A 26,867-nucleotide genomic window follows, 5' to 3' on the forward strand; every position below is an offset into this window, starting at 1 on the left:
TCCGATCTTATTCTAGGAATTTCGTACTTTTGTCGGATCCTTCCTATCTCTTGATCGAGCTTGTGTAGGTAGATGTTGCACAGTATAAATATATTATTTTTAGGACATATTAATTAAATATATTTTATTGATTTAATTGAGTGTTGTTTTTTTTTTATTTTAATATTTTAATTGAATTTTCATTGAAAGGTAATTTTCTTAAATTTTTAAAATATTTAAAATAAATTTGTATTGTTTAAAATTTAGAACTTAAATAAAAATATTCAAATTTGTAAAAGCTTAAAATTTAATTAATTATTTTAAATTATCTATGATTTTATCAGATAATATTATGTCTAATTAGAAGATGCATATTTTGTTTTTTAATAATGTATTATTTGTTAATTGTCAATTTTATAATAACGTACATTAATTATAATAAACAATTGGTTTGTTATAATTAATGTTAATGATAATAAATTGATAATATAAGATACTATACGTTTTATATATAATGATTTGATTATAACTAATCAACATTAACATTAGACTTCGTAAAGAGTTTTAATAAAGTGATTTAAGAATTATTGAATATAGGATATATATTTGGATTACAATGTTAAAGAAATCTTAATAATATTTTAAAATTTCATATAAAATATTTTATTTTTAATATTTTTATTATGGATATAACAATACAAATAAATAGATAAAGGGTTTTGGAATATTTTTTTTAAATATAACTAAAATTAATTCAATTTGTTCTAATATCAATCGCAGTTAATGAATTTGAAATATTATAACACCCCAAATTCTCACACTGAAATTGAATAGATAATATAATTATTGTATATTTATTTTACAATCATGTCTTACGCAGTATAAAAAGTTCATACTGAAAATACATTACATTTTCAAACATCACATAAAATAGTCATAATTTTTTTTTCTTTCTTTTTAAAATATTCTTTGTTTCGGTATAGTAGTCGAGGCCGAGATGCGAATCTGATGAGTCACGTCTTCTCCTTCTAGCAATGTAGTTATTTTTACGTCTTCTTCCTGCCCAGAATTCTTCAGGGAGAATGGAGCGGGTACCTGCGAAGGCACTCTGACGCTCAAGTCAGAAAAAGGGAAATGATAGCTTTTTCAGCCCAATAATAGAAGAAATAATGTATTCTCCTCCTCTCTTGATATTCAAAAAAATGTACCTTTTTTCCTTCTGGTTTTTCATATTTAACCTACCACTAAGATAAACCGTTTACCTGAAAATCCGGTTGGTTGAAGAACTTAACTTCTTGGAAAACACAACCGCTTGGTCGTACTTGATATTGGGTTAGTTGGTTCCGCGATTTGCGACATCATGGCCACATATTTCTAACCGCTTATTCTTTGGTTTATCAGGATTAAAAGATCCATTTTGACTAAAACTGATCGAACGTTTGTTGACTCTAGCCTTTGAATGGGTTGTCGTGACTCTGCGAGCTAAAGTTGACCATTTGGTTTAACCAACAGACGATCGCTAAAAGACGATCGCTGGATGATTGATGTTAGAAGCGCCAATGATGAGCATATGATATGACGATCGTTCTGCCTAGCGGGTGGACGATCGTTCGGGAATGGTCATATGACAACTCGTTATTGTGTGACTTGTTTATCCTTGGTGATCATTTGGATTTCCAATCGGTCGACTCAGATATCCTACCATACATAATGCCCCTCGAGTCCGAGTAAACGAACACGGTTTAAGCATGTGAGTTTACTGTAGGACGTTGAGGGTACATTTATTGAGTAAGGTAATTGCTACGCACCGTTTTGTGGAAAGGTTTTAGGGTTTCCCGCCTTTGGAGGTATATGTAACGGCATGCAAACAGAGCCGTTGGATGAAGCTAATCCTACGGTGCGTGGCGTTCTGCCTTCAGTTGTGCGTTTAATAACACGAAAGGAAATGTGAAGAGGCGTAACACTTTGTAGTAACACAAAAGCATCCTTTCTACTCCGTTGACGGTTCTCCTGCTTTGCTTCGAGTTGATTCTTCTCCTTTACGAACCCGCCAGGTAAACCTCAACCCTTTCTCCGTTGTAGTGTGTTCATCGTTGATAATGGAGGAAAAGGGGTGGAATGCACGTGCTGATACGCCGGAAGCGTCATCGACGGTGGAGCGCCATGAAATCACCACTGTTCTTAGCGACGAAAGTGCGTTTTTGTATGGAAATGTGTTGACTAAAGGTCCAGAAGAGTGCGCTGCTCCCTCGACTTTTGGTAACGGCTACGATTGGGCTTCGTGGGAAGTAAGTGATTTTCGTAGCTTATTTAGAAGTAGAGTAGTACTAGCAGATTGGGTAGAGAATAGTTGCGTCTTAAGAACCCTAGGTTAAAGATCTTGCGTCAAGTTGGTGGCTTGACGTGAGAAGGAAAGAGTTTTTCAGGGAAGAGAGAACGCCACCAACGATTTCTTCTATTTTTATTCTTCGTCGTTCTATGATCTATATATTAGGTTGCCCTTAACTATTTTTCAAATGGAGGTTCTAAGAACCCTAAACGAAGCACCAACCCAACTGCATCCCAATAACCTGGATGATTATGAGAATAAGGTAGTGGAGAACATGTGGGAATAATAAATGGCTGATGCCATGTTGGAATGGGCGAGTCGAACAGCTATGGCTGCTTGGCACAGGGCATACGCCTCCGACAGGGGCGTGTTGAGGGTCAAGCTGGAGAAAGTGCGGACTCAACTGAAGGAGCTGGCGGATGTCCACTCTAACTGTGATAAGAGGCAGAGGTAGTCGGAGCAATTGATGTGTGAGGCCCAAGTGCTATTGAATACTACTCGGTCAGTCGGCCTTGCTCTGAAGAAAGAACGGGATGAGCTCCAGATAGAGCGGGACCAGATGGTGTCCGAGTTAGAGCAGTCAAAGAAGATTGTGGCTGCATTGACTAAAGAAAGCGACGATCTGACTAAAGAAAGAGACGATCTACTTGTTGCGGCTGCCGAGGAGCGAGAAATAAGAGAAGAAATGAGCAAAGCCATAGTCGTGGAACACACTAGAGGTTTCAAGAAGGCTTTGAGGCAAGTCGCGCATCTCCTTCAAGTGTCCATTGAGGGAGTGACATTTGATCTGAGGAAGGACGTATATGAGGGTCAAATGTTGCCCTTAGATGAGATTCCAGATTATGCTTTCATGGAGGCTGAAGTAGGTGTCGACGATGGAGTGGCTGCTGCTGAGGAGCCCAATGCCGAAGCTGCTGGAGGATCCGTTGTCGGATCTCCAGATATTGTAATAGATTAGGTTGTAGGATTTTGGCGTGGCCATGAACTCTTATTTGTTTGTTTCGAACTTTCGTTTTGTAGACTTTCGTTTCGAAATAGATGTTTGCTATCGTGTTGTTATTATTGTTGTATGAACGGTATAGTATCCTCATACTGGTGTGAGGTAGACGTTGGTAAGGTCTGTGAGTGATCAGTTAGATCAAATGTGTTGGGTATTCCAGGGTGAACATCTATTAGGGGAGTGTATCCCTTTAACAAATGTGTTGGGTGTTCGAGAGAGAACATCTACCAGGGGAGTGTATCCCTTTGACGAATGTATCTGGGTGTTCGAGGGAGAACATCTACTAGAGGGAGTGTATCCCGTTGTGTGGTTGTTCTAAGGTGAACATTTATCAGGCCGAATGGTGCCTTGGTCCGGATGTTCTAAGGTGAACATTTTCCAGAGCGAGTGTATGCGTCGTGGTTTGGATGTTCTAGGGCGAACATTTATCATGCCGAATGGTTTTGTAAAATTTGACCCTGGGACTCGACATGTGAGAATGAAATAAATGAAGAATGGGAAAGATATTCTTTATTGTAAGCGAGAAAAATAATGTGTTATGAACATGAAAAATAATAAACTTCAACTGAAATAATATTTAAGGTGAGTGGCGTTCCAAGTGTTAGGGACGGTTTGTCCATTGAGGAGTTCAAGGCGGTATGCCCCATTCATCAGGTCCTTAGTAATGCGGAACGGTCCTTCCCAGTTGGCTGCTAGTTTTTCGTGCGCTCGGTTTTTTCTCGCTTCTCCTCGTTTCCGCCACACAAGATTGCCATTTTTGAAGGCTCTAGGCTTGACTTTAGTGTTATAACGGCGGGAGAGCATTCTTTTTTTGGTCGCTGCACGAACGATGGCGACCTCTCGCCGCTCGGGCAGTGTGTCGAGATTCATCTGCAGTTGTTCATCATTAAGGGTCATGTTAGTGATGTTGCGTCTTAGTGACGGCTCTCCGACCTCGACTAGAGCATGGCATCGGTGTTGTACATCAAATTGAATGGAGTGTTCCCGATGGATCCGTGTGGGGTGCATCTGTATGCCCATAGGACTTCGGGTAGTTCTCCACCCATAAACCTTTAGCCTCGCCAAGTCGTTTTTTCAATTCTGTGAGCAGAGCTTTGTTTGCTGCCTCTGCTTGTCCATTAGTTTGTGGATGCTCTACCGAGCTGGTCACATGTTTAATCCCCAGGCTTATGAGGAAATCCTCTAACTTTTTCTCAATGAACTGCTTGCCATTGTCTGTGACGATCTTTTGTGGCAGACCGAACTGACATATCAAGTGCCAGATGAATTTCTGTACTGGTTGGGCGCTGATTATGGACAGTGGTTCGGCTTCTATTCATTTAGTGAAGTAGTCGACCGCCACCAGGAGGAATATGTTTTGAGCTTTTGCGATTGGCAACGGTCCGACTATGTCGATTCCCCATTGGGCGAATGGCCATGGGGAGATGATGCCATGCAATTCTTCAAGAGGGACGCGAAAGTCATGACCATGTGCCTGGCATGAGAGACATTTCTTGACAAATGTCTCGCAATCTTGGTCGATCGTTGGCCCGTAATATCCTGCGCGTAGTACGCGCGCTCTAAGCGTATGCTTTCCCGAATGAAAGCCGCAGATCCCGGTGTGGAGCTCACGTAGGACGTAATCTACCTCGTCCACCGATATACACTTTAACAAGGGTGTATTGTTGCCACGCCTGTATAGGTCGTTGCCTATGTATAAAAAGCGCGCGATGCATTTTGAGTCACTCACGGTGACCTTTTCTCCTCGCTCCTACTTCATCATCAAGTCTTGTATGTTCTGTCTCCAATCAGCTTCCTGTGTCGAGACATCGGTGGCAAAATCTTCCACGACTGGGTGGTCGAGATTCATCTTGATGATTGAAGATAACTGTGTTCTCTCCTTTGAGAGTTAATTTAGACAGGAGATCCACCCTTGCATTTTGCTCCCTAGGTACATGAATGATGCTGACATCGACAAAATCCTTGAGGAGGGTGCTCGCTTTGTGAAAGTAGCGTAGTAGTTGTCTTTAACCTGGTAGGTTCCGTTCATATTCCCGACCACCAACTGGGAATCAATCCTGCACTCTAACTGAGCGACCCTCGATTCTTTAGCTAGGGTTAGACTAGCAATCAAAGCTTCATACTCTGCTTGGTTGTTGCTGGTTTGAAACCGGAATGTGATGGCTTGTTCTACAACTAGACCGTTTGGTCCTTCTAGAACAATACGAGCTCCCCCCTCTTTTGTTCGAGGATCCGTCCACATTAAGGAGCCATTTTGGCTCTGAGCCGTCAGGTATTGGTGTTAGCTCAGCTGCAAAGTCTGCCAGGTGCTGACCCTTGATGGATCCCCGAGGTTCAAAATGGAGCCCGAACTCAGAAAGTTCCACCGACCATGATACCATCCTCCCTGCCAGGTCGGGTTTCCTAAGGATCTTAGCGACTGGGTGAATAGTTCGGACGACCACCTGATGACTCTGGAAATACAGTCTAAGTCGACGTGAAGCTGTGAGCAGGGCCAAGGCTACCTTTTCGATCTGGGAGTATCACTCCTCCGCCCCTTGTAGTGTTCGACTCAAAAAATATATCAGCTGAAGGGTAGGGGTCTCCTGTACTAAAGCGGCACTTACATCATGATGAGATGCTGCAATGTACAACTGTAAGTCGGATCCTGCTATCGGTCGCGCCCTGATTGGAGGGATGGTGAGAATGTGTTTAACAGCACCGAAGGCTTGTTCACACTCATCGTCCCAGTGTTGGGTGATGCCCTTCTTCATGTTCTTTAGGATAGGCCTGATGTGTTCGGCCAACGTCAGAATGAAGCGTGATAACGCTGTCATTCGGCCAACCAGACGTTGTATCTCTTTTAGGGTTTTTGGGCTTTGCATTTCTAACACGGCTCTACATTTGTCTGGGTTGGCTTCGATGCCCCTGCATGTCAGCATGAAGCCCAAGAACTTGCCAGTGGGGACTGATAACAGTTGAAAAACTGTTATTTTCATGCTTAAAATTGATACTAAAAACATCCTTTCACACTTAGAAACTAACTTGAAATCATGCTTTTGGTCATATTTTTAGAAATAAGAGAGTTAGACAGGTTTATGCTTGATTTTAGTGTTTTATGCAGGTTTTAAGGTGAATTTGGTGAAAGAAGTGAAGAAGGATAGAGATGGAATCAGAAAAGACATTAAAAAGTGCAAAAAGGAGAAAAACAACTCACGCACTTACCGCTGAGGGGTGAAAAGGCCGCTGAGGGGAGAAAAACAACTCACGCACTTATCGCTGAGCGGTAGTTTATCGCTGAGCGGCACTATTTTGGGCTTGGGCCTAATTTTTTGTATATTTTAGAATAGTATATGAGCTTTAGGACGTCCTAGGGTTTGTATCTTTGGCTGAGACGAAGCAAACACTCACTTTTCCACCCCTTGAAGGAAGATCTTGGATGCTCAAGCTACCTCCTCCTCTTTCTAGGGTTCTATCTTTCTTTCCTCCATTATTATTCATCTAGTTTCACCATGAATATGGTGAACTAAACCTTGTATTGTTGTTGGGGAATCAATGTAGTCTTGTGAAACTCTCATATATGGAATTTGTTTTAACATCTTATTTTAAGACCTATGCTTTCTTTCATCATTAGTTAGGGTTTTTCCTCTTTGCTTAATGCTTGCTTTGTTTAACTCATTCATTGCCATGATTATTGATTTTGTCGATATGGGAACGTACGGGGAAATCTAGATCCGGGGAATTTCTCCCAATAGCATATTGGTTGCCTTTAAGCTCCTGCACTTCAGAACTAATTACTAGGAATGCTAGGAATTGTATGAACTCGTAATTAAGGATAGGCTGTCTTGCAAGGTGATTTAGAGAGTGACATTAACATTGATGAAAAGAATGATGAATTCCTAAAAGTATACGAGAGTGGATAAGATGAAATTGATAACCCCAACAACATACTCATCCATCTAATTCATTAAAGTGCCTGATTTCTTCTTTTCCATTGATCAAATTCATGCATACATGTTTAATTACTGTCTTTTGCATTTAAACCTACAATCAATTGTTTACAAGTCTTAAATAATCAACAAATCATATAACTAACTAGGCCGTGAGTCCTTTGGGAGAACGATACTTAGTCTTACCGAGTTTATTACTTGATACGATTCGGTCACACTTGCCGAGGGTTAAACATGTTTTTGGCGCCGTTTTTCGGTGCTCATAAATTTGTCATCAAGTTTTTGACGCCGTTGTCGGGGACTCGTGGTTTAACTAGTTCATTTGTGTGATTATTGATTATCTTTGACTTTAATTTTTAATTTTAAAATTTGAATTTTTGTTTTTATTTTTATTTTCATTTTATTTATTTTATTTTATTTTATTTTATTTTCTTTTTTTATTTCTATTTTATTTGTTTGTTTTTATTTTTTCTGTTTTCTATTTTTATTTTCTGTTTTTATTTTTTTTTTCTGTTTTTATCTTCTTATCTCTGATCTTATATTTTCTTTTATATCTTTTTGTGCTAACCAATTCTTCTAGGGATTTGTTTGTTTGTGTATGAAGGAAGCAATCAGAACTAGGAGCAAGAAAACTATAGAACCTCTTTTTGAAGGTTTAGACGAGAGTAGACAGAGGAGAAGAATCCATACATCTAGAGAACTTTTTCCTTCTCCAGAAACTCTGTTACAACCATAGCACTGAAAATATGGAGAATAATAATGCCAGAAGAACTCTTGCAGATTACACAAATATAGCTGGACCTCAACATTTTAATAGCATAACAAGACCGATGGTCAATGCAGCCAACATGGAGGTTAAGCCAGCATTAATCCAACTGGTGAAGAGTAATCAATTTAATGGGTTATCTCACGAAAGCCCATATGAGCATCTCACAACTTTTAATGAGATCTGCAACACGGTGAAAATAAATGGGGTGTCGGACGAAGCAATCAAACTTAGCTTGTTTCCATTCTCATTAGGAGGCAACGCTAAGCTTTGGTTAAATTCTTTTCCAGAAGGAAGATTTACAGAGTGGGAAGCAGTGGTGACCAAGTTCCTAAACAAATACTTTCCACAATCAAAAGTAAATAAAGGGAAGCAAGAGATTTCATCATTCAAGCAAGGCATGGAGGAATCACTGGGGCATGCATGGGACAGATATAAAAGCTTATTAAGAAAGACACCCACGCATGGATTTGATGAAGTGGAAGTAGTCCTAATCTTCCTTGGAGGTCTTGGTTCACAAACCAAGATGATGTTTGACGCCTCAACAGGAGGAAATATCAAATGGAAGACTCCAGAGGAAGCTACAGAAATCGTTGACAATATGGCTACTAGTGACAATGAGCTCAACAGTGAAAGAGGAGCTCCTATACAACAAAAAGGAGTTCTACAGTTACAAACCCATGATGCCTTGCTAGCACAGAACAAGATACTAACTCAACAATTGGAGACTCTTACAAAAACACTTGCACAACTGCCAAAAGAGTTAAAGACTGTTGCACAGGTTCAATCACAGTTGTGTGAATTATGTGGAGGTGACCAAATCAATGGTCAATGCGCTTTTCCAGCAGAAGCCTTAGAGGATGTTAACTTCATGGCCAATCAATACCGTCAGGGGAATTTTAATCAAGGGTGGAAACCACACCCAAGCATTGGTCACGGACAAACTGGGCAATTCAATAAGCAACAACAACAACCAACCTTATGGAAACAGATTTCTATACTTAACGAAAGGTCAATAAGGATGGAAGAAACTCTTCATCAATTCATACAAAAAACTGAGTCTACTCAAAAGAGCAGTGAAGCTGCTATTAAGAATTTGGAGACTCAAATGGGTCAGATTACCAAGCAGTTGGAAGAGAGGCCAGACATAATAATTTTGGGGCTAATAATGAGGTTAACTCCAGGGAAGAATGTAAAGTGGTGGAGAGTACAAATGATGAGAGAGTTGAGTTAGAAGAAGGAGAGCAAGTAAAAGAAGAGAGAGAAAAGAGAGAAAAAGATAAAGAAGAGAGGAAAGAGAAAGGAGAGAGAAGAGAGATAAAGAGTAATGATATTTTTCCTTTTCCAATAAATCAAGAGAAACAATTTGATTTTACAGAATTATTCAAGATGGTGGACAATGATGTACCTTGGAATCATATATTACAACAAATTGAAGTTTATACTAAACCTGAGGAAGAAGTCTCTACAAAGAAAAGACGTAGAGATGATGATACAAAGAAGTATAAAGCTGTTAAAAAGGAGCCATTCCCTCCAAAAGCAAAAGATCCAGGAGGTTTTTCCATTCCATGCACAATAGGGAAGAAAAGGATAAACAAGGCCTTACTTGATTTAGGATCAAGTGTTAACTTGATACCTTATTCTTTACTAGAGCAGATCGGTGATATTGATGTGAAGCCTGTAAAGGTTAACTTAGTAATGACAGGTGGATCTTCAAAGGAACCCTGTGGTATAGTAGAAGATATTATAGTTTGTGTAGGCAAACTCCAGTTCTTGGTAGACTTTGTGGTGATGGAGATGGAGACGAAAAAGATACCCATTATTCTCGGAAGACGGTTTATGAAAACGGCCAAAGCCATCATTGATGTGAACGAAGGTATAGTGGTGCTCCAAGATAGAGAAGAGAGAGTTTTTGTAGATGTCTTCAAAGAAGAGAGGCAGATGCAGGAGGAAGAAGCTAGTCATAAAGCTGCATTTCAAGATGTACTCATGACTAGCCCTAAAGATAAAAAGCCCAAGGTTAAAGGTAAACATTGTTTATTGTTTCAGGTACAGGAAAAAGAAATGATTGGAAGAGGAAGAAAAGTTCCTGATGACTGGATGAAAGAACAACTCCAACTGGGTACACCTGTGAGATTCAAAAACAAGTTGTGGGTTGTAAAAGGCTACAAAGAAAAGGAGATGATAGAGATAGAGTCTGCATATTCTAGAAGAGTCAAAACAGTACACCGGAAGCAGTTGAGGAGTTGGTGGGATATGGACATCAACCATGAAGAAGGAACTTGAACTTTATTGGGTCAAGCTAATGACATTAAAAGAGCGCTTGCTGGAAGGCATTCCAGTGATTTGAGGACAATATTTCTTTTGATTTTATTTTGGTTTTGTAATTTTTAATCAATTGGACATTATTTCTGTAAATATTTTGTTGGGATAGAGCATCTACTGAAGGATGCTAGGTGGTTAAGTATCTACTGAAGGATACTAGGTTTGTTACACCTACTGATGGGTGTTGGTAAGAAAGTTTTGCACCTACTGATGGGTGTTGGTGGATTTTGGGTCAAGCTCGTGACGTTAAACAAGCGCTACCTGGGAGGCAACCCAGTTGATTGATCATATTATTTCTGTTTGTTTTACTATAGTTGCATAATAGGGTTTTGCATGAGTAATCTGAAAATTCAATTGCAGGGAACCAGTGAGGGGCATGAGAAGGAGGCATCTAGGTTAAGCTAGGAAGAAAAAGAAAACTTCCCCAAAGTGCCGCTGAGCGGTAGTATCGCAGACTGGGCTTAGGTTGCCCCTTAGCAGAACCCGAGCCCATTAGGGTATTTTTATACCCTAAGCTGCGTTTTAGTTTCTCTTTTCAGACTCTTCTCTGCACACACACTCCTACATACCTCTTCAAAGGTTCTCTACATCTTTTCCCCATTCCCTCTTGAGAAAATCTCCCTTTCATTCACTTTCTCACTAGTGTTCCATCTAAGTTTGGGGTTGGAAGAGAGCATCATAGCTTGAAAGCATTCTCATTTCATCTAGCATGTCCACCCAAGTAAGTCAAGCATTTTTCATTCTAGGGTTCTTGAGTTTGAATGTGATTGTTAAAGCATGAAGCATTAGGGGTTTTGATTTCTATTCATGGTTTGATGATTTAATTGATGATTAAACCGATTAAATTGTTTGATTTTAAGCTGGAAACGTGAAAATTGTATTTGGGTGGAGTTAGGATAAGCCAAAAGAAGTTTTTCAAAATTCTACAGATGTACCGCTCAGTGGTAAATTACCGCTGAGCGGCACTCTGACAGACTTGTGATTTTTGCTGCATTGTGTTCGGGATTGCTGCACTGGTGGCGCTGAGGGGTGATTTTGACCCTCAGCGGTGGTTTAGCCTCGAAATAAGGTGTTTTCTGTGTTTTACTAATGATTAACAACATGTTTTGTGGTTTGGTATTTGTGTGTGATGTAGGAATGGCATCCTCTTCAGGCAAAAGATTGAGGACCATGGCATCAAAAGAAAAGAAAAGGAACCAAAACAACCCCATTCTAGTAGGTTCCTATCTCGCAAACATGAGAAGCACTTCAAGGTGGTCCAAGATAGGAGACTCCTTATGGAGAGAAAGGTGGGAATGATACCTAACTTTGCTCCTCAATTTGGAGAGCAATTGTTAGGGAATGATTGGGGGAAGCTAGCCACATACCCTACACCTGCCAATATAGCTGTGGTGAAAGAATTTTACACTAATGCAAGAAAGATTGGTGATTATCCAGCAGAGAACTACCTAGGCTATGTCAGAGGCCATGCTATTAGGTATGATCCTGATTACATCAACAAATTCTTGGATACTGTGTGGGCTGGTGAACAGTTCCAGTTTGCTCTCTATATGGAAGAAGGCGCTGATTTTGATGATGTGGAGAGAGTTCTATGTGTACCTAGAGGACATTTTCAAAGGAATATAACTGGCTCTGTGGTGAACATTAGGAGGACTGACTTGACTCCTCTTGCAAAGTATTGGATAGCGTTTTCTCATGCCAACATTCAGCCATGTTCTCATGTGTCAGACATCACTCTTAGCAGGGCACTCCTCCTTTACTGTGCAATCAGGAACTTGAATGTCATTATTGGACAGGTTATAGCTGATGAGATAAGGGTGTGTGCTAACATAACAAACAACAAAGCACCCTTAGGACATCCTTCTTTAATCACACACCTCTGCAAGATAGCTGGGGTGGATACTTCTGCTCCACCATTTGAAAGGCCAAGGAAAGCAATTGATGAGGCCTACTATAGACAATACTGTGGAGGTGAGGAAGCAGCTTAGCCAGTTCCACCACGTCATACTCGAAGAGAAAGAGGGCAAGCACAGAGTCAGGCATCTACTGAGACACATGAAGCAGAACCTTTTCAAATGAGGGACATGTACATGTCTCTTATAGGTGCACAATTACAATCTATCCACAGAGGGCAGGTGGCTACTACAGAGATGATTGTTGGAATGTATGATACACCTCCAGCACACAAGTGGACTATGGAGGAGTTTCATAATGTGGTAGCTTGGCCAGCAGAGCAGGTACAAGGAGGCAGAGCTGAAGCAACTGAAGCTTCAGCTATGGAGATGGATGAAGATGATGTTGATGATGAAGATGATGCATTTGAGGATGCTGAAGATGAGGAAGAAGAGGAGGATACAGATGACAGCTCAGATTGATGAGGAGTTGAGATAGCATTTATGATGGAAGACCATCTAAGATGCACATTGGACCTCTTACTAGAGCCATGGCAAAGAGGATTCAAGAGGAAGAAGGATCACTTACCATTTTGCTTTTATGGAAGGTAATTTACATTGATTCTTTTTCCCATAATTAAAAGCACATTTTTCCTTCCATTGTAGGAAGGCCTTCAAAGCTGTAAGGTTCCCACACATACTCATTCCACTCAAACACACCAACCATCAATCAATCTCACTCAATTTCCGTTGCATCCACACTGCTGATTTCAATCTGCTACACCAATCCTGTTCTCGGTTTTTGAAGCTTTTTCTACAAGGTCCAGGTCATTCTAAGCATGGCTAAGTTTCCATCAAGTGGTATCATGAGCTTAGGTCGTCCACGCACCAAGAGCTAAGCTATTTCATCCATTTTTATTCCAATTCTGTTTCTGTTTTTGCATTCTGTCCAGTTTTTATTCCAGCACTGTTTCCATTTTATTTTGGTCCTGTTCTTCTTAATTTGGAGTGTTTAATCATTGTTCGGTGTGCTTCCATTCTGTTATCATGTTTATCCTTTATTTTAAACGGTGAATTTTCTTTGTTTGAGTCATTTCTACCTTTAATTTTCAATTTCAGTGTTGTCTTGGTCATATGCAAGTGAATATTGCAGTTTTAATTTCTGTCACTGCTTTGGTATTCTCTTCTGCTGGTTTAATTCATTTTGCTTGAGTTCAAGTGCTAGATAAGCTATATATCAACCAATAAAGGCAATGAGAATTTGTTCTAGCCTTGGTGATACAAGCTAAAGCACTAGAAATCCATTTTGATTTCAAATCTGTGTTGAACTCTGCTACAAAATTTCAATTCTGTTTTTAAATCATGAATCTGTTTTCCAGTTGATTTCTTTTTATTCTAGTGCTTTATACAAATTTGGTTGATGATATGGAATGATGCTAAAAGTGTAGCAGACCATTACAAGCAATGAAATGCAATTTGCATAACTTGGTTGCTCACAATTAATAGCATTCCACTGTTTCAGCTTTTAATCCAAGCTTTTCACCATGCTAAGCTTCTTTGAATTGTCTAATCTGAGTTTGGTCATGCTAAGCACATTAAATCTAGCTTAGATCTGTGTTTTTACACTTCTTAGAGTCATTTCCTTTGCTGTCCAGTTTTTGAATCCATGAAAAACTAAAAGTGGTTGGTTAATTGATGGTTTTTGCTGCATAATTTGGCCATAGCAAGGGTGATTTTCGAATCCTATTGTTTCTGTGCTTTTGGAAAGCTTGAGCAAGTCTAAATGGATGTTTGAAAGTTGTTAATACTGCTCATTTGGTCAAAAATAAATTTATATGAAGATTGGATATTTAAACCATCATTTTTGAGTTAAAAATGGAAGTGGATTAGTGATTCTAAATATTAATCATTGTTTCAGCTGTTTAAGAGTTTAAACATGTTTAATATCACCAAGAAAAGTTGTTTGAACATTCATCAAAGTTTTTGAATCACTGCCACTCATTTTGGGTTCCAAAACCACCATTTTAGTTCATTTTTCTGGTGCAGTTTTTGTTTTTTTCCAGCCACTGTTTTGGTAATTTTAGTGTAAAATTCATTGCTGGATTGTGAAAAAGCTGGTTCAATGTTTAAAAATGAAAATACATGATCAAAAGAAGAAGTATCAAGTGTTAAAAAGTTGTTAGAACCAACCAATCCAGATTACAGGCCCTAAAAAGAAATCAAAAACACAAAATCTGAAATTCATTGGGGCATTTTTTCAAACACTTCTGAAAATTATCAAATAGTTTGCATTTGGAATAATTTCTTAACTGTGCTTGTGTTTTTTTTTTTTTTGCTTTCTTCATCCATTCTAGTGCCTTTGATAAGTTCCTTTTGTGTACATTTCATTGGTGTGTTGTTCCAAATTGCTGTGTCTATTTTTTATTTTTGGCATCCTAAGTTTCAAAACAGCAACATAGTTTGGTGCATATTTTTAAACTGATTGGTGTGATTTTGCTGAGTTTTGGAGTGTATGTGCAAGCTGTTTGGGGCATCCAGCACCAGAATCCTTCTCCTACATTGGTAGCCTCCTAGGAAGTGGTTTGAGCATTGAAAGTGGAGCAAGAAGGAAAACTCAACAGCAGCTAAACAACATTGTCCAGCAAGCTGCAAATTCTGTTACAGCAAGCAACTTGCATCTCCAATTCAATTAGCTTCATGCAACAGCAAGAAGACAATGTTTTCATTAAATTCTTGGCCTCATTTCAAGTCTATATCACGGAATTTGCTGTTTGAAAAGTGTATTTAGGTTTACTTTTGCTGTTTTGAGTTAAGTGACTTGGGAAAATGCTCTTGAAGCAATTCCAAGTTCACAAGTGAACATTGTAATAGTCCAATTTCGTTTTCTTTAGTGTGGAAGTGTGTCAAGAGGCTCCAAGTGCCACTTGCACTTTCACTTAGGGCTGTCTAACATTTACATTTTGCATCTTTATTGCTTTCTTTAAATTGCTTGATTGATTCTTTTTTGTTTTAAGTCTCCGTGGTATATAGGATTGCATAGCATTTAGTCAACCTTTCTTTGGTTATAGGTTCATTTCATAACATTTGAAAAGAATTTGAAGAATTTCTAATTAGAAACTTAGGTAAAAGATAACTCTAAGGAAACTCCGGCTAAGGAAGAACTTGGTTTTTAAGCTTGTCCATTAGTGACTCACCTCTTCTTCCTGGGAGCTACTTAGAAACATCTTTCACCTTTAGAATCTCTTTAGAAATTTTTCACCAAAAACAGAAAAATTGTGAAAATCTTTTCATTCATTACTTATCAAATATTTTGAAAACCTTGTGAAAACCTTTTTCATTTGACAAGAATGAGTCAATCAAGTGTGCAAGGTAGCATCAAATCCAATAGTGAGAGTTCTTTAAGGGAGGAATTTCAACAAAAATTTGAACAAAGGGATAGAGAGATTAGTGAGCTCAAAGACATGATTAGTCAACTTTTGGATAATCAAGACAAAAGAAAAGAGAGATCTTCCCATAGGAGAAGAGAAGAATCATCATCTTCTCCTAGTGAGCTTGAGCAATATAGTAGTCATCACAATGATGACCACTACCAAATGCTTCCTAGAAGACACAATAGAGTGAGAGAACACCATCCAAGAGAGCCCAAAATTGATCTACCTTCTTTTCATGGAAAGGATGATGTGGAAGAATATCTAGAGTAGGAAATGAAAGTTGAGCAATTGTTTGAGTGCCACCAAATAGATGATGAAAGGAGAGTCACCATGGCTTCTCTAAGCTTTCAACGCTATGCCTTAATTTGGTCGACAGCCTTGGTCAAGGATTATAGGCTAAGACACTTACCTTCCATCAGATATTGGAATGAGTTGAGAACTACCTTGAGAAGAAGGCATGTACCAACCTATTATGATAGGGAATTAATGGATAAGCTTCACAAACTCCAACAAAGGAACATGAGTGTTGAGGAATATAGACAGAAAATGGAGTTACTCATGTTAAGAGCTGGGATAAGAGAAGAACCTAGGATAACAATTACTAGGTTTCAAAGTGGACTCAACTATGACATAAGAGATAGGGTTGAACTTATACCGTACAATGATCTCAATGAGTTAGTCCAACTTTGTGTGAGGGTAGAGCAACAACTCAAGAGGAAAAGCTCCACCAAGAAAGATTACCCTTATAGTTCTAATCATAAAAAAGATTACCCTCATAGTTCTAATCATAAAAAAGATTACCCTCATAGTTCTAACCATAAGAAAGAGTATAAGAGGGAGGGTAGTCTAACCAAGCCAAGATATGAAGAAGTTAGAGAGAGAGAGGAAAAGAAAAAGTCAAAGAACCTTCAAGAGATCATAAGAGTAAGGAGACTAAGTGCTTTAGATGTGGGGAAAAAGGGCACTATGCATCTGAGTGCCGCAATAGAAGGTCAACTTACATCCTTGAGCATGAGAGTGAAAGTGAGGGTTTTTCATATAGTGAGTCTGAAACATCCACTTCTGAAGAAGAAAAAGCTTTACCTTGTGATGGTGACTTACTTATGCTAAGGAGACTCCTGGAAAGTAAACATGTAGAATTAGAACAATCACAAAGAGAGAACCTATTCCACACAAGATGCAAAGTTTTGGAAAAGACATGTTCAATGATTGTGGATAGTGGTTCTTGTTGTAACTGTTGTAGTTCTAAAATGGTAGAGAAGCTTGGCTTAACCATTACTCCTCATCTTAAACCTTACAAACTTCAATGGATCAAAGAGGATGATGGAATAATAGTTAAAGAACAAGTAAGAGTACCCATTTCCATTGGCAAATATGAAGATCAAATTGTTTGTGATATAGTACCAATGGAAGTTAGGCACATATTACTTGGAAGACCTTGGCAATATGATAAGCAAGCTTTACATGATGGAGTCACCAATAAAATCACCATTCAACACAAGGGAAAGAAAATTATCTTGTGTCCTCTTACACCTTCACAAGTAAAAGAGGATCAAATAATTCTTAAAAAGAAGTTGGATGGAGAAAAGAAAAGTAGGAAAGAAGGAAAGGAGAAAACCCTAAACCATGCCTCAAATAAGGAAGTTGTCCAACCTCAAACTTTGAATATTTCTAAAAATCTTTTTCTTGGACAACCTCCTTTTCTTCTCTATTGCAAAGAGGCACTTGTTTCAATAAATCATGAACTTGGTTCTCTACCAAAGGGGTTGCAAAAACTTTTAAAAGAATTTGATGATGTATTTCCTAAAGAGGTACCAAGTGGATTACCACCTTTAAGAGGAATAGAACATCAAATAGATTTAGTGCCTGGGGCCAGCCTTCCTGACAGGCCAGCCTATAGGACCAATCCCATGGAAAAAAAAGAAATAGAGAAACAAGTCAATGAATTGTGAATAAAGGGTGGATCCAAAAGAGTTTAAGTCCTTGTGTTGTGCCTGTGTTGTTGGTTCTTAAGAAGGATGGATCTTGGAGGATGTGTACAGATTGTAGGGCCATCAACAATATAACTGTCAAATATAGGCATCCCATTCCTAGATTAGATGACATGTTGGATGAATTACATGGAGCAAACATTTTTGTTAGCAAAATGATGAAGATGAAGTTTTGATGATATCTAAATCAAGTCAAGAACAACCAAGACTCATGAAGAATGATTTTTGAAGACTTGTAACTTTTGTAATAACTGTATGAACATAGGAAATTAGTGGTTTTATGTATGCATTCAAAAGTGATGTAAAAATAAACCAAGAAGCAAAAACTGTGCAGTGCTAATCGATTAACAGGGGTAAATAATCGATTATTCCAGAGAAAAATGGAAAAATACAGCAGTGCAGTGCTAATCGATTAGCAAGGGGTGTTAACCGATTAGCGTTAATCGATTAGCAGAGGGTCTTAATCAATTAGCAAGGTGACCGTTTGAAAAACTAGCCGTTTTTTAGCCGTTCGACTATCCGTTATTTTGTCTTTTAGTGACTAATCGATTAGCAACTTAAGATAATCGATTAACACAGTAAGAAAGGCTGAAAACGAAAATGGAAGAGCTTTTGGATGAGTCTATAAATAGACTCTCATTTCCTCTCAACAACTAGTTGAGAAACTCTTCCCTTGTGCTCAAATACTCAAAAACTCTTGAGAATTGTGTGCTCTTGCTCAGCTAAGGAAACTCTGTCTGTAGAGTTGGTGAAATACTGCTACGGTGATAGAGGAATAGCTGGTTCATCCTTGGTGTGTCTAAGGAGGTGTTTGGAAGAGGAAGTTCATCCTTCGTGAAGTATTCGGAGGAGGTGTTCATCCTTCGTGAAGTATTCGGAGGAAGTGTTTCATCCTTTGTGAAGATTCAAAGGAGGTGTTGTTTCATCTCTTGTGGTATCAAGAGAGGTGGTTTCTAAACTCTTACAAATTGTATCTTTGTGATTGTAGTTTGTAATTGTTTTGTGTTAGTGAAACTGTTTATCTTGTTTTGAGATAAGCGACTGGACGTAGGATTGGTAAGATCCGAACCAGGATAAAATCATCTGTGCAAATTTCTCTCAACCTTACTCTCTTTATTTGTCAATATTAATTGCTAAGTAAGTTTAATTGAGTAGAAATTAAAAGGCACACGTTTGAATTAAAAACCCTCTTGGTTTGTTATTCCACGCTAACCATTCCGCTGCAGCCGATTCTGACAATTTTTACCAAAATTGATCTCAAAAGCGTATATCATCAAATAAGAATTCAAGAGGGAGATGAATGGAAAACTGCTTTTAACACCAAGTTTGGTTTGTATGAATGGTTAGTCATGCCCTTTGGCTTGACCAATGCTCCAAGTACATTCATGAGGTTAATGAACCATGTTCTTAGAGAATGCATAGGGAGGTTTGTAGTGGTCTACTTTGATGATATCCTAATCTATAGTCAAGGCCTTCAAGAACATCTTAACCATGTCAGAAAAGTCTTGCTTCTTCTTAGAGAATATCATCTCTTTGCCAACTTTGACAAATGTACTTTTTGTCAAGAAAGTGTGATTTTCCTTGGATTCAAAGTTGGAAAAGAAGGTGTACATGTTGATCCAGAGAAGATCAAGGCTATACAAGAATGGCCAACTCCCAAAAATGTAGGAGAAGTAAGAAGTTTTCATGGATTAGCAAGTTTTTATAGAAGATTTATGAAAGACTTCTCCACCATAGCTGCTCCTTTAAATGAGCTAGTCAAGAAAGACAAACCTTTTCTTTGGGGTCATAAGCAAGAGTTGTCTTTTGAGACTTTGAAGCACAAGTTAACACATGCACCTATTCTAGTTTTGCCTGATTTTTCCAAAGCCTTTGAACTAGAATGTGATGCATCTGGGGTAGGTATAGGAGCTGTTCTAATACAAGGAGGACATCCCATAGCTTATTTTAGTGAAAAACTTAGAGGGGCAACTTTGAACTATCCTACCTATGACAAAGAATTGTATGCCCTCATTAGAGCTTTAAAAACTTGGAAGCATTACTTGGTAACTAGAGAATTCATAATACATACTGATCATGAATCTCTCAAGTACATTAAAGGGCAAGCAAAGCTAAACAAAAGGCATGCAAAGTGGGTGGAATATCTTGAGCAATTTCCCTATGTCATCAAACACAAAAAGGGGAGTACTAATGTTGTTGCGGATGCTTTATCTAGAAGACATGCATTGTTAATAACCCTAGGATCTCAAATATTAGGATTTGATGACATAAAAGATTTATATGAAAATGATGAAACATTTGCATCTACTTATTCATCATGTCTTAAGAAGCCTTTTGATGGATTCTATCTTTCTGAGGGGTATCTTTTTAATAAAGGAAAACTTTCTATACCCCAAGGATCCATTAGAAAACTTCTTATCAAAGAGAGTCATAGAGGAGGTCTCATGGGTCATCATGGAGTTGATAAAACTCTAAATATTTTGAAAAGTAAATTTTATTGGCCACACATGAGAATAGATGTTCAAAGGCATTGTTCTAAATGTATAGCTTGTTTACAAGCTAAGTCCAAAATTATGCCTCATGGACTCTATACACCTCTTCCTATAGCTAATACCCCTTGGGAAGACCTTAGCATGGACTTTGTTTTAGGATTGCCAAGAACTCAAAGGGGGTATGATTCTATATTTGTGGTAGTAGATCATTTTAGTAAAATAGCTCATTTTATACCTTGCCACAAAGTAGATGATGCTAGCTATATCTCTAGACTCTTCTTTAAAGAAATAGTGAGATTGCATGGCTTACCCAAAACTTCTAAGCCATTTTTGGAAAACTTTATGGGAAAAGCTTGGAACTAAACTTCTATTTTCTACTACATGTCACCCATTAACTGATGGGCAAACTGAAGTAGTAAATAGATCTTTATCTACACTATTACGGGTAATATTAAGAGGTAATAACAAATCTTGGGATGAACATCTACCTCACATTGAATTTGCTTATAATAGAGTAGTCCACAAAACTACTAATCTTTCTCCTTTTGAGGTTGTTTATGGCTTTATCCCTATCACACCTCTTGATTTACTACCTCTTCCAGAATCATCTTCTTTTTTCATAAAGAAGGTAATTCTAAAGCAGAGTTCATCAAGAAGTTACATGAGAAAGTCAAAATCCAAATTGAAAAACAAACTAAAAAATATGCAGAATACAACAACAAAGGGAGAAAGAAAATAGTTTTTGAAGAAGGAGACCTAGTTTGGCTTCATTTGAGAAAGGAAAGATTTCCCTCTCAAAGGAAATTCAAACTTAGTCCAAGAGGAGATGGTCCATTCAAGGTGGTCAAAAGAATAAATGATAATGCATACATCTTAGATCTCCCTGAAAGTTATGGTGTCAGTCATACTTTTAACAACTGCGATTTAATTCCTTTCACAGGGAATGATCAATAGGGTGAATCAGATCTGAGGACAGATCCATTTCAAGAGGGAGGGTCTGATGGAAGACCATGTAAGACGCACATTGGACCTCTTACTAGAGCCATGGCAAAGAGGATTCAAGAGGAAGAAGGATCACCTACCATTTTGCTTTTATGGAAGGTAATTTACATTGATTCTTTTTCCCATAATTAAAAGCACTTTTTCCTTCCATTGTAGGAAGGCCTTCTAAGCTGTGAGGTTCCCACACATACTCATTCCACTTAAACACACCAACCATCAATCAATCTCACTCAATTTTCGCTGCATCCACACTGCTGATTTCAATCCACTGCACCAATCCTGTTCTCGGTTTTTGAAGCTTTGTCTGCAAGGTCCAGGTCATTCTAAGCATGGCTAAGTTTCCATCAATTTACTGATGAATGCTATCATAACTAGAGTAGGACTTATGCTTTTATTTGGTTTAGTGTTCTGAACTTATTCACTTTTGTTTTTAGAATAGGATTTGATGTATTCAATTGGAAACTTTGTCTGTTATGATGGTTTGCTTATGATTGTGATTGTTTGATAAGTGATGCTTGATGAGACTTTGATATGGATTGATGTTGAGATGTACATATTAGATGCTTATACAGGTGATTCACAAGCTTTGTGAACAAATGCATGATGTTGTGAATGTGAGTGTGATTCTAAGCAGGATGTGTATGTCAAATGTGAATGAGCTTATATGTGAGGTTTTGAGCTCCAGAGTTTTTGTGAATGAATGCTATTATTTTGGAAGCATGAATAACTTTGCCCAAGTCTTCTATGATTGAATTACTTGCTTGTTTGCATCATATGATCAAGGTCATTTGATGGTAACCCTTATATTAGCCAATGTCATGAAATTAGCCATTAAAAGAGAGCACTTTGTGTTCTATCCTTTGAACCCTTAGCGTTGAACATGATTTGAAAACCCTTATTGAAAAGCTTTACCTTGAGTTAAGTAGAAAATATTGTGTGGCATTGATAAATGTTCAAGTTTGGGGTTGTTGGAAAATAGAAAGGGAAATTGAAAGCATTGAGCTAAGAATTAAAAAGTAAGTATGTGAAAAGCAAAAGAAAAAGAGAAAATTAAGAAAAGAAAAAGCAAAGCTCAATGCAAAGGAAAGTTGGAAAAGTAAGAATGATTGTGTTTATATGATTCTCTTAACTCAAGGGTTTTGTGATCTAGAAAAAACAATTTTCTTGTTAGCTCAGCCACATTATAAGCCATTGAAAAAGTCCTTGTGATGATGCATGCTTGTGAATTTATTTGATTGTGGTTAAATGAAAGGCAAAGTCAATTCATGTGACATTGTGATAGTAGAGTGAATGAGTAATTACCTCTTATACACTTGTGTTTGAGTGAAACACTTTACCTAGTGAGGAAATATTCCATGAGCACATGAACATCCATGCTTAGTTGATTGATCATTCATGAGAAATAGCATTTGTTGGATATTAAGTGAATTTGTGAACACCAAAGCATGTGCACGTCTTGATTGAAATCTTTGTCATGAGTTTGATTGAAGTTTTTACTTATTTTGAAAAGAGGATTTTTGAATGAGTAAACCATTATATGGATTGGTAGAAGATTGAGTTACATCTTGTTTACTTGAGGACAAGCAAAGTTCTAAGTTTGGGGTTGTGATAACAGTTGAAAAACTGTTATTTTCATGCTTAAAATTGATACTAAAAGCAACCTTTCACACTTAGAAACTAGCTTGAAATCATGTTTTATGTCATATTTTTAGAAATAAGAGAGTTGGGCAGGTTTATGCTTGATTTCAGTGTTTTATGCAGGTTTTAAGGTGAATTTGGTGAAAGAAGTGAAGAAGAATAGAGATGGAATCAGAAAAGACATCAAAAAGTGCAAAAAGGAGAAGCCGCAAGTACCGCTCAACGGCAGTTTACCGCTGAGCGGCACTCAGAAATCCACGTTGGCTCCGTTGAGGGGTGAAAAGGCGCTGAGGGGAGAAAAACAACTCACGCACTTACCGCTGAGCGGTAGTTTATCGCTGAGCGGCACTATTTTGGGCTTGGGCCTAATTTTCTGTATATTTTAGAACAGTATATAAGCTTTAGGACGTCCTAGGGTTTGTATCTTTGGCTAAGACGAAGCAAACACTCACTTTTCCACCCCTTGAAGGAAGATCTCGGATGCTCATGCTACCTCCTCCTCTTTCTAGGGTTCTATCTTTCTTTCCTCCATTATTATTCATCTAGTTTCACCATGAATATGGTGAACTAAACCTTGTATTGTTGTTGGGGAATCAATGTAGTCTTGTGAAACTCTCATATATGGAATTTGTTTTAACATCTTATTTTAAGACTTATGCTTTCTTTCATCATTAGTTAGGGTTTTCCCTCTTTGCTTAATGCTTGCTTTGTTTAACTCATTCATTGCCATGATTATTGATTTTGTCGATATGGGAACATACAGAGAAATCTAGATCCGGGGAATTTCTCCCAATAGCATATTGATTGCCTTTAAGCTCCTGCACTTCAGAACTAATTACTAGGAATGCTAGGAATTGTATGAACTCGTAATTAAGGATAGGCCTTCTTGCAAGATGATTTAGAGAGTGGCATTAACATTGATGAAAAGAATGATGAATTCCTAAAAGTATATGAGAGTGGATAAGATGAAATTGATAACCCCAACAACATACTCATCCATCTAATTCATTAAAGTGTTTGATTTCTTCTTTTCCATTGATCAAATTCATGCATACATGTTTAATTACTGTCTTTTGCATTTAAACCTACAATCAATTGTTTACAAGTCTTAAATAATCAACAAATCATATAACTAACTAGGTCGTGAGTCCTTTGGGAGAACGATACTTGGTCTTACCGAGTTTATTACTTGATACGATTTGGTCACACTTGTCGAGGGTTAAACAAGTTTTTGGCGCCGTTTTTCGGTGTTCATAAATTTGTCATCAGGGACTCCGAAGGTGCATTTAGAGGGGTTAAGTCGCATGTTGTATCGTCGTATTTGGAGGAAAACTTCTGTCAAATCCTTGAAATGTTGTTCCACAGATTGATTGCGGATGACCATGTCGTCTACATAGACATCCATGCATTTGCCGATTTGATGGTGGAAGACTTTGTCCATAAGGCGTTGATAAGTGGCGCCCGCATTCTTCAGACCGAACAGCATTACTTCATAACAGTAATTTGCGCGCTCGGTAATGAAGGTTGTTTTATTCTGATCGGGCGCGTACATGGGAATTTGGTTGTACCCCGAGTCTGCATCAAGAAAACTGAGTATAGTATGTCCTGAAGCCCCATCTACCAACCGATCAATGCTCGGAAGGGGATATGAATCCTTAAGGCATGCTTTGTTGAGGTCGGTGAAGTCCACACACATTCTCCACTGGCCGTTCGACTTCTTGACCATGACCACGTTCGACAACCATGTGGTATAAGTTACTTCCCTGATAAACTGGGCGTTCATCAATTTGTTGACTTCTGCTTGGATGGCCTCTCGTTTTTCTTCCCTGAATCGTCGTTTCTTCTACGCAATCGGACGCGCTTCCCTGAAGATCGATAGTTTATGCGCCATCACCCCTGGATGGATTCCCGACATATTTGCGGCCACCCACGCAAATAGGTCAGCGTTGGCTCTTAGTATTTTCGTTAGATCCTGCTCATCATGCAGCGCCAAGCTACTACTGATGGTCGTGGTTTTTGAAGCATCTGCTTCCAATTGGAAAGTTTTGACGTCTCCTTGTGGATGGAGACGTTCGTCAACATTTGTTCTGGGATCCAAGTTGATCGCCGTTGTTTCGGCTCCTCTGGCTCTTCTAGGTGGCATGAAAGGGGTGACCTTTAAATTGGCGACGTAAAACTGTTGAGCTGTTTGCTGATCAGCCCTGACGGTACAGATGGTACCTCTTTCTATCGGGAATTTCATAACTAGATGGGGGGTGGACAGGATGGCTCCGAAAGCGTTCAAGCAAGGTCGTTCTAGTAAGGCGTTATACGAGGTATTTGCCTCTACTAGTAGGAACCTGACTCTGAGCTCTCGCGCCTCCCTGCCTGTTTCGAGTCGAGTTCGTAAGTCGAGGTATCCCCAAGTGTCGACTCTTTCCCCTGTGAAGCCTACAATATGCTCGTTGAAAGGGGCTATCAGGTCTTCGGATAAATCCATTTTCTGGAAGGTGGTCCAGTACAAGATATTTACTGAACTACCTTGATCAACGAGCACTTTGCTGACATCGTAATGGGATATTTCGGCCATGATGACCATGGGATCATCGTGGTCAGGGTCGAGAGCGTGGAAATCTGCGTCAGTAAAAGTGATGTTGGGCATGGATCGAGGTTGTCGATCTACCATGTGCACCGTCTTTAAGTTTCTCAAATGTCGCTTCCGGGTGGAGGATGATGCTCCTCCCCCTGCGAAGCCGCCGGATATGGTGTCGATTCCCCCTCGGACCGACCTTTCCCTCTCCGAGTGTCGGGGTTGGCTCCGGGATCGTCCCCTTCGTCGGTCGTCCCTGGGAGGTGATTGTTCGGGACTTCGCCGGGAGGTTTCCTTCCGACTGGGAGTTACCACTCTAGTGGATGTTCTCTCCTTTATGTATTTTTGGAGATATCCCGCGCGGATGAGTCTTTCTAACTCATCTTTCACCATGTTACATTCTTCTGTATCATGACCATGGTTCAGATGAAGTTGACACGCTTTACTGCCATCAGCATTCTTTGGAGTAGCCTTCCGTCGAACAGTGAGGAATTCTGCGTGTAGTGCCTCTTCGAGCACCTTCGCCCTGGGTGCGCTGAGGGATGTATAATGATCGTATTTGGGTGTCCACCCCGACTCTTTTCGAGGGGGTCGATTAGTTTTATAGTCGTTGGACGACCGTTTTATGTCTTTTTTGGTACTATTGTTCGGACTTTCATGCTGTTGCTTTTTCCTAGAGTTCCTGAGGTCCTCAATGCGAATGAATTTCGCGATTGTTGCTTGGAGTTCCTCCACAGACTTTGGAGGATCTGCATACAGCTGTTCCGCGAAATATCTCGGTCGTAAACACGAGGGTAGATTGCTGATTATAAATGTGTGGTTCACGTCCTTTACACGTCTGGCCGTCTCGTTGTATCTTTGCATGAAAGCCTTCAGGGTCTCATCTTTCTCCTGCTTGGTGTTTACGAGCTCAGCAGGAGTCATCTCCGTTCTTCTGTTGGTAGCATACTGTTTTCGAAAGAGAGCTTCTACGGTGGCGAAGCAGTCCACCGAATTTTGAGGAAGAGTGTGGTACCACTCGAGTGCCTCATATTTCAGGGACAACGAAAAAGCTCTGCAAATAACGGGGTCGTTATCCGTGTAGAACGCCATGGCATCTATAAAGTTGCGGAGATGATTGTCGGGGTCTGCTGAACCATCGTATCTTTCTAACGTCGGAGGAGGCTTTTACGACATATGAGCTTGCATGATGGCTTCCGTAAATGGAAGAAAGTTAGTGAGCCGCAGAGAGGTGGGCCCCTTCCTTCCTCCTCCGACAGGTTCAGATGGTCCTCCATGATGGCTTCCTTCATTATCGTCCTATCGATTGGAGGCCGATATTTCCGGCGGAGGACGCTGCGCCTTCAGCGTCGCAAGCTCCTCTGTTTGTTTCCGCTAAATTTCCTATTGTTCTCGTATGGTCTGCGCTTGCGCTTCGATCTGTGCTTGTAGTTGCTTGATCAAATCTCGGGTGTTGTTGTCCTCCATAGCTTTTGTGGTCTTCTTTGGGATATCAAATCTCGGCCCCACGGTGGGCGCCAAAAT

General features: G+C 39.2%; 2 protein-coding genes across 2 annotated transcripts; both read right to left on the bottom strand.

Annotated features, from left to right (window-relative positions):
* Positions 1–4,272: 4,272 nt before the first annotated feature.
* LOC108319132 (uncharacterized) lies at positions 4,273–24,500 on the bottom strand. Its single transcript, XM_017550164.1, has 5 exons — positions 24,325–24,500; positions 5,915–6,215; positions 5,243–5,568; positions 4,651–4,981; positions 4,273–4,551 (listed from the first exon to the last, which is right to left on the bottom strand). Exons 1-5 carry the CDS (start codon positions 24,498–24,500, stop codon positions 4,273–4,275), a joined length of 1,413 nt encoding a protein of 470 aa, XP_017405653.1.
* Positions 24,501–24,617: 117 nt separating this feature from the next.
* On the bottom strand, positions 24,618–26,435 carry LOC108319133 (uncharacterized). Its single transcript, XM_017550165.2, has one exon. It carries the CDS (start codon positions 26,433–26,435, stop codon positions 24,618–24,620), a length of 1,818 nt encoding a protein of 605 aa, XP_017405654.2.
* Positions 26,436–26,867: the final 432 nt, after the last annotated feature.

This window comes from Vigna angularis, chromosome 5 (assembly GCF_016808095.1).
Source record: "Vigna angularis cultivar LongXiaoDou No.4 chromosome 5, ASM1680809v1, whole genome shotgun sequence".
Classification (NCBI taxonomy): Eukaryota; Viridiplantae; Streptophyta; class Magnoliopsida; order Fabales; family Fabaceae; genus Vigna; species Vigna angularis.

Bases quoted from the DNA above. Each gene is read 5' to 3' on its own strand.
- LOC108319132 (XM_017550164.1), bottom strand. From the start codon at position 24,500: ATGGTCAAGAAGTCGAACGGCCAGTGGAGAATGTGTGTGGACTTCACC. The intron at 5,569-5,914 runs GTAAGTGCCGCT...CTGACGGCTCAG, and splicing joins TTGCAGCATCTCATCATGAT to AGCCAAAATGGCTCCTTAAT. The intron at 4,982-5,242 runs GTACCTAGGGAG...CGACCTATACAG, and splicing joins TCGATGTCAGCATCATTCAT to GCGTGGCAACAATACACCCT.
- LOC108319133 (XM_017550165.2), bottom strand. From the start codon at position 26,435: ATGGCGTTCTACACGGATAACGACCCCGTTATTTGCAGAGCTTTTTCG.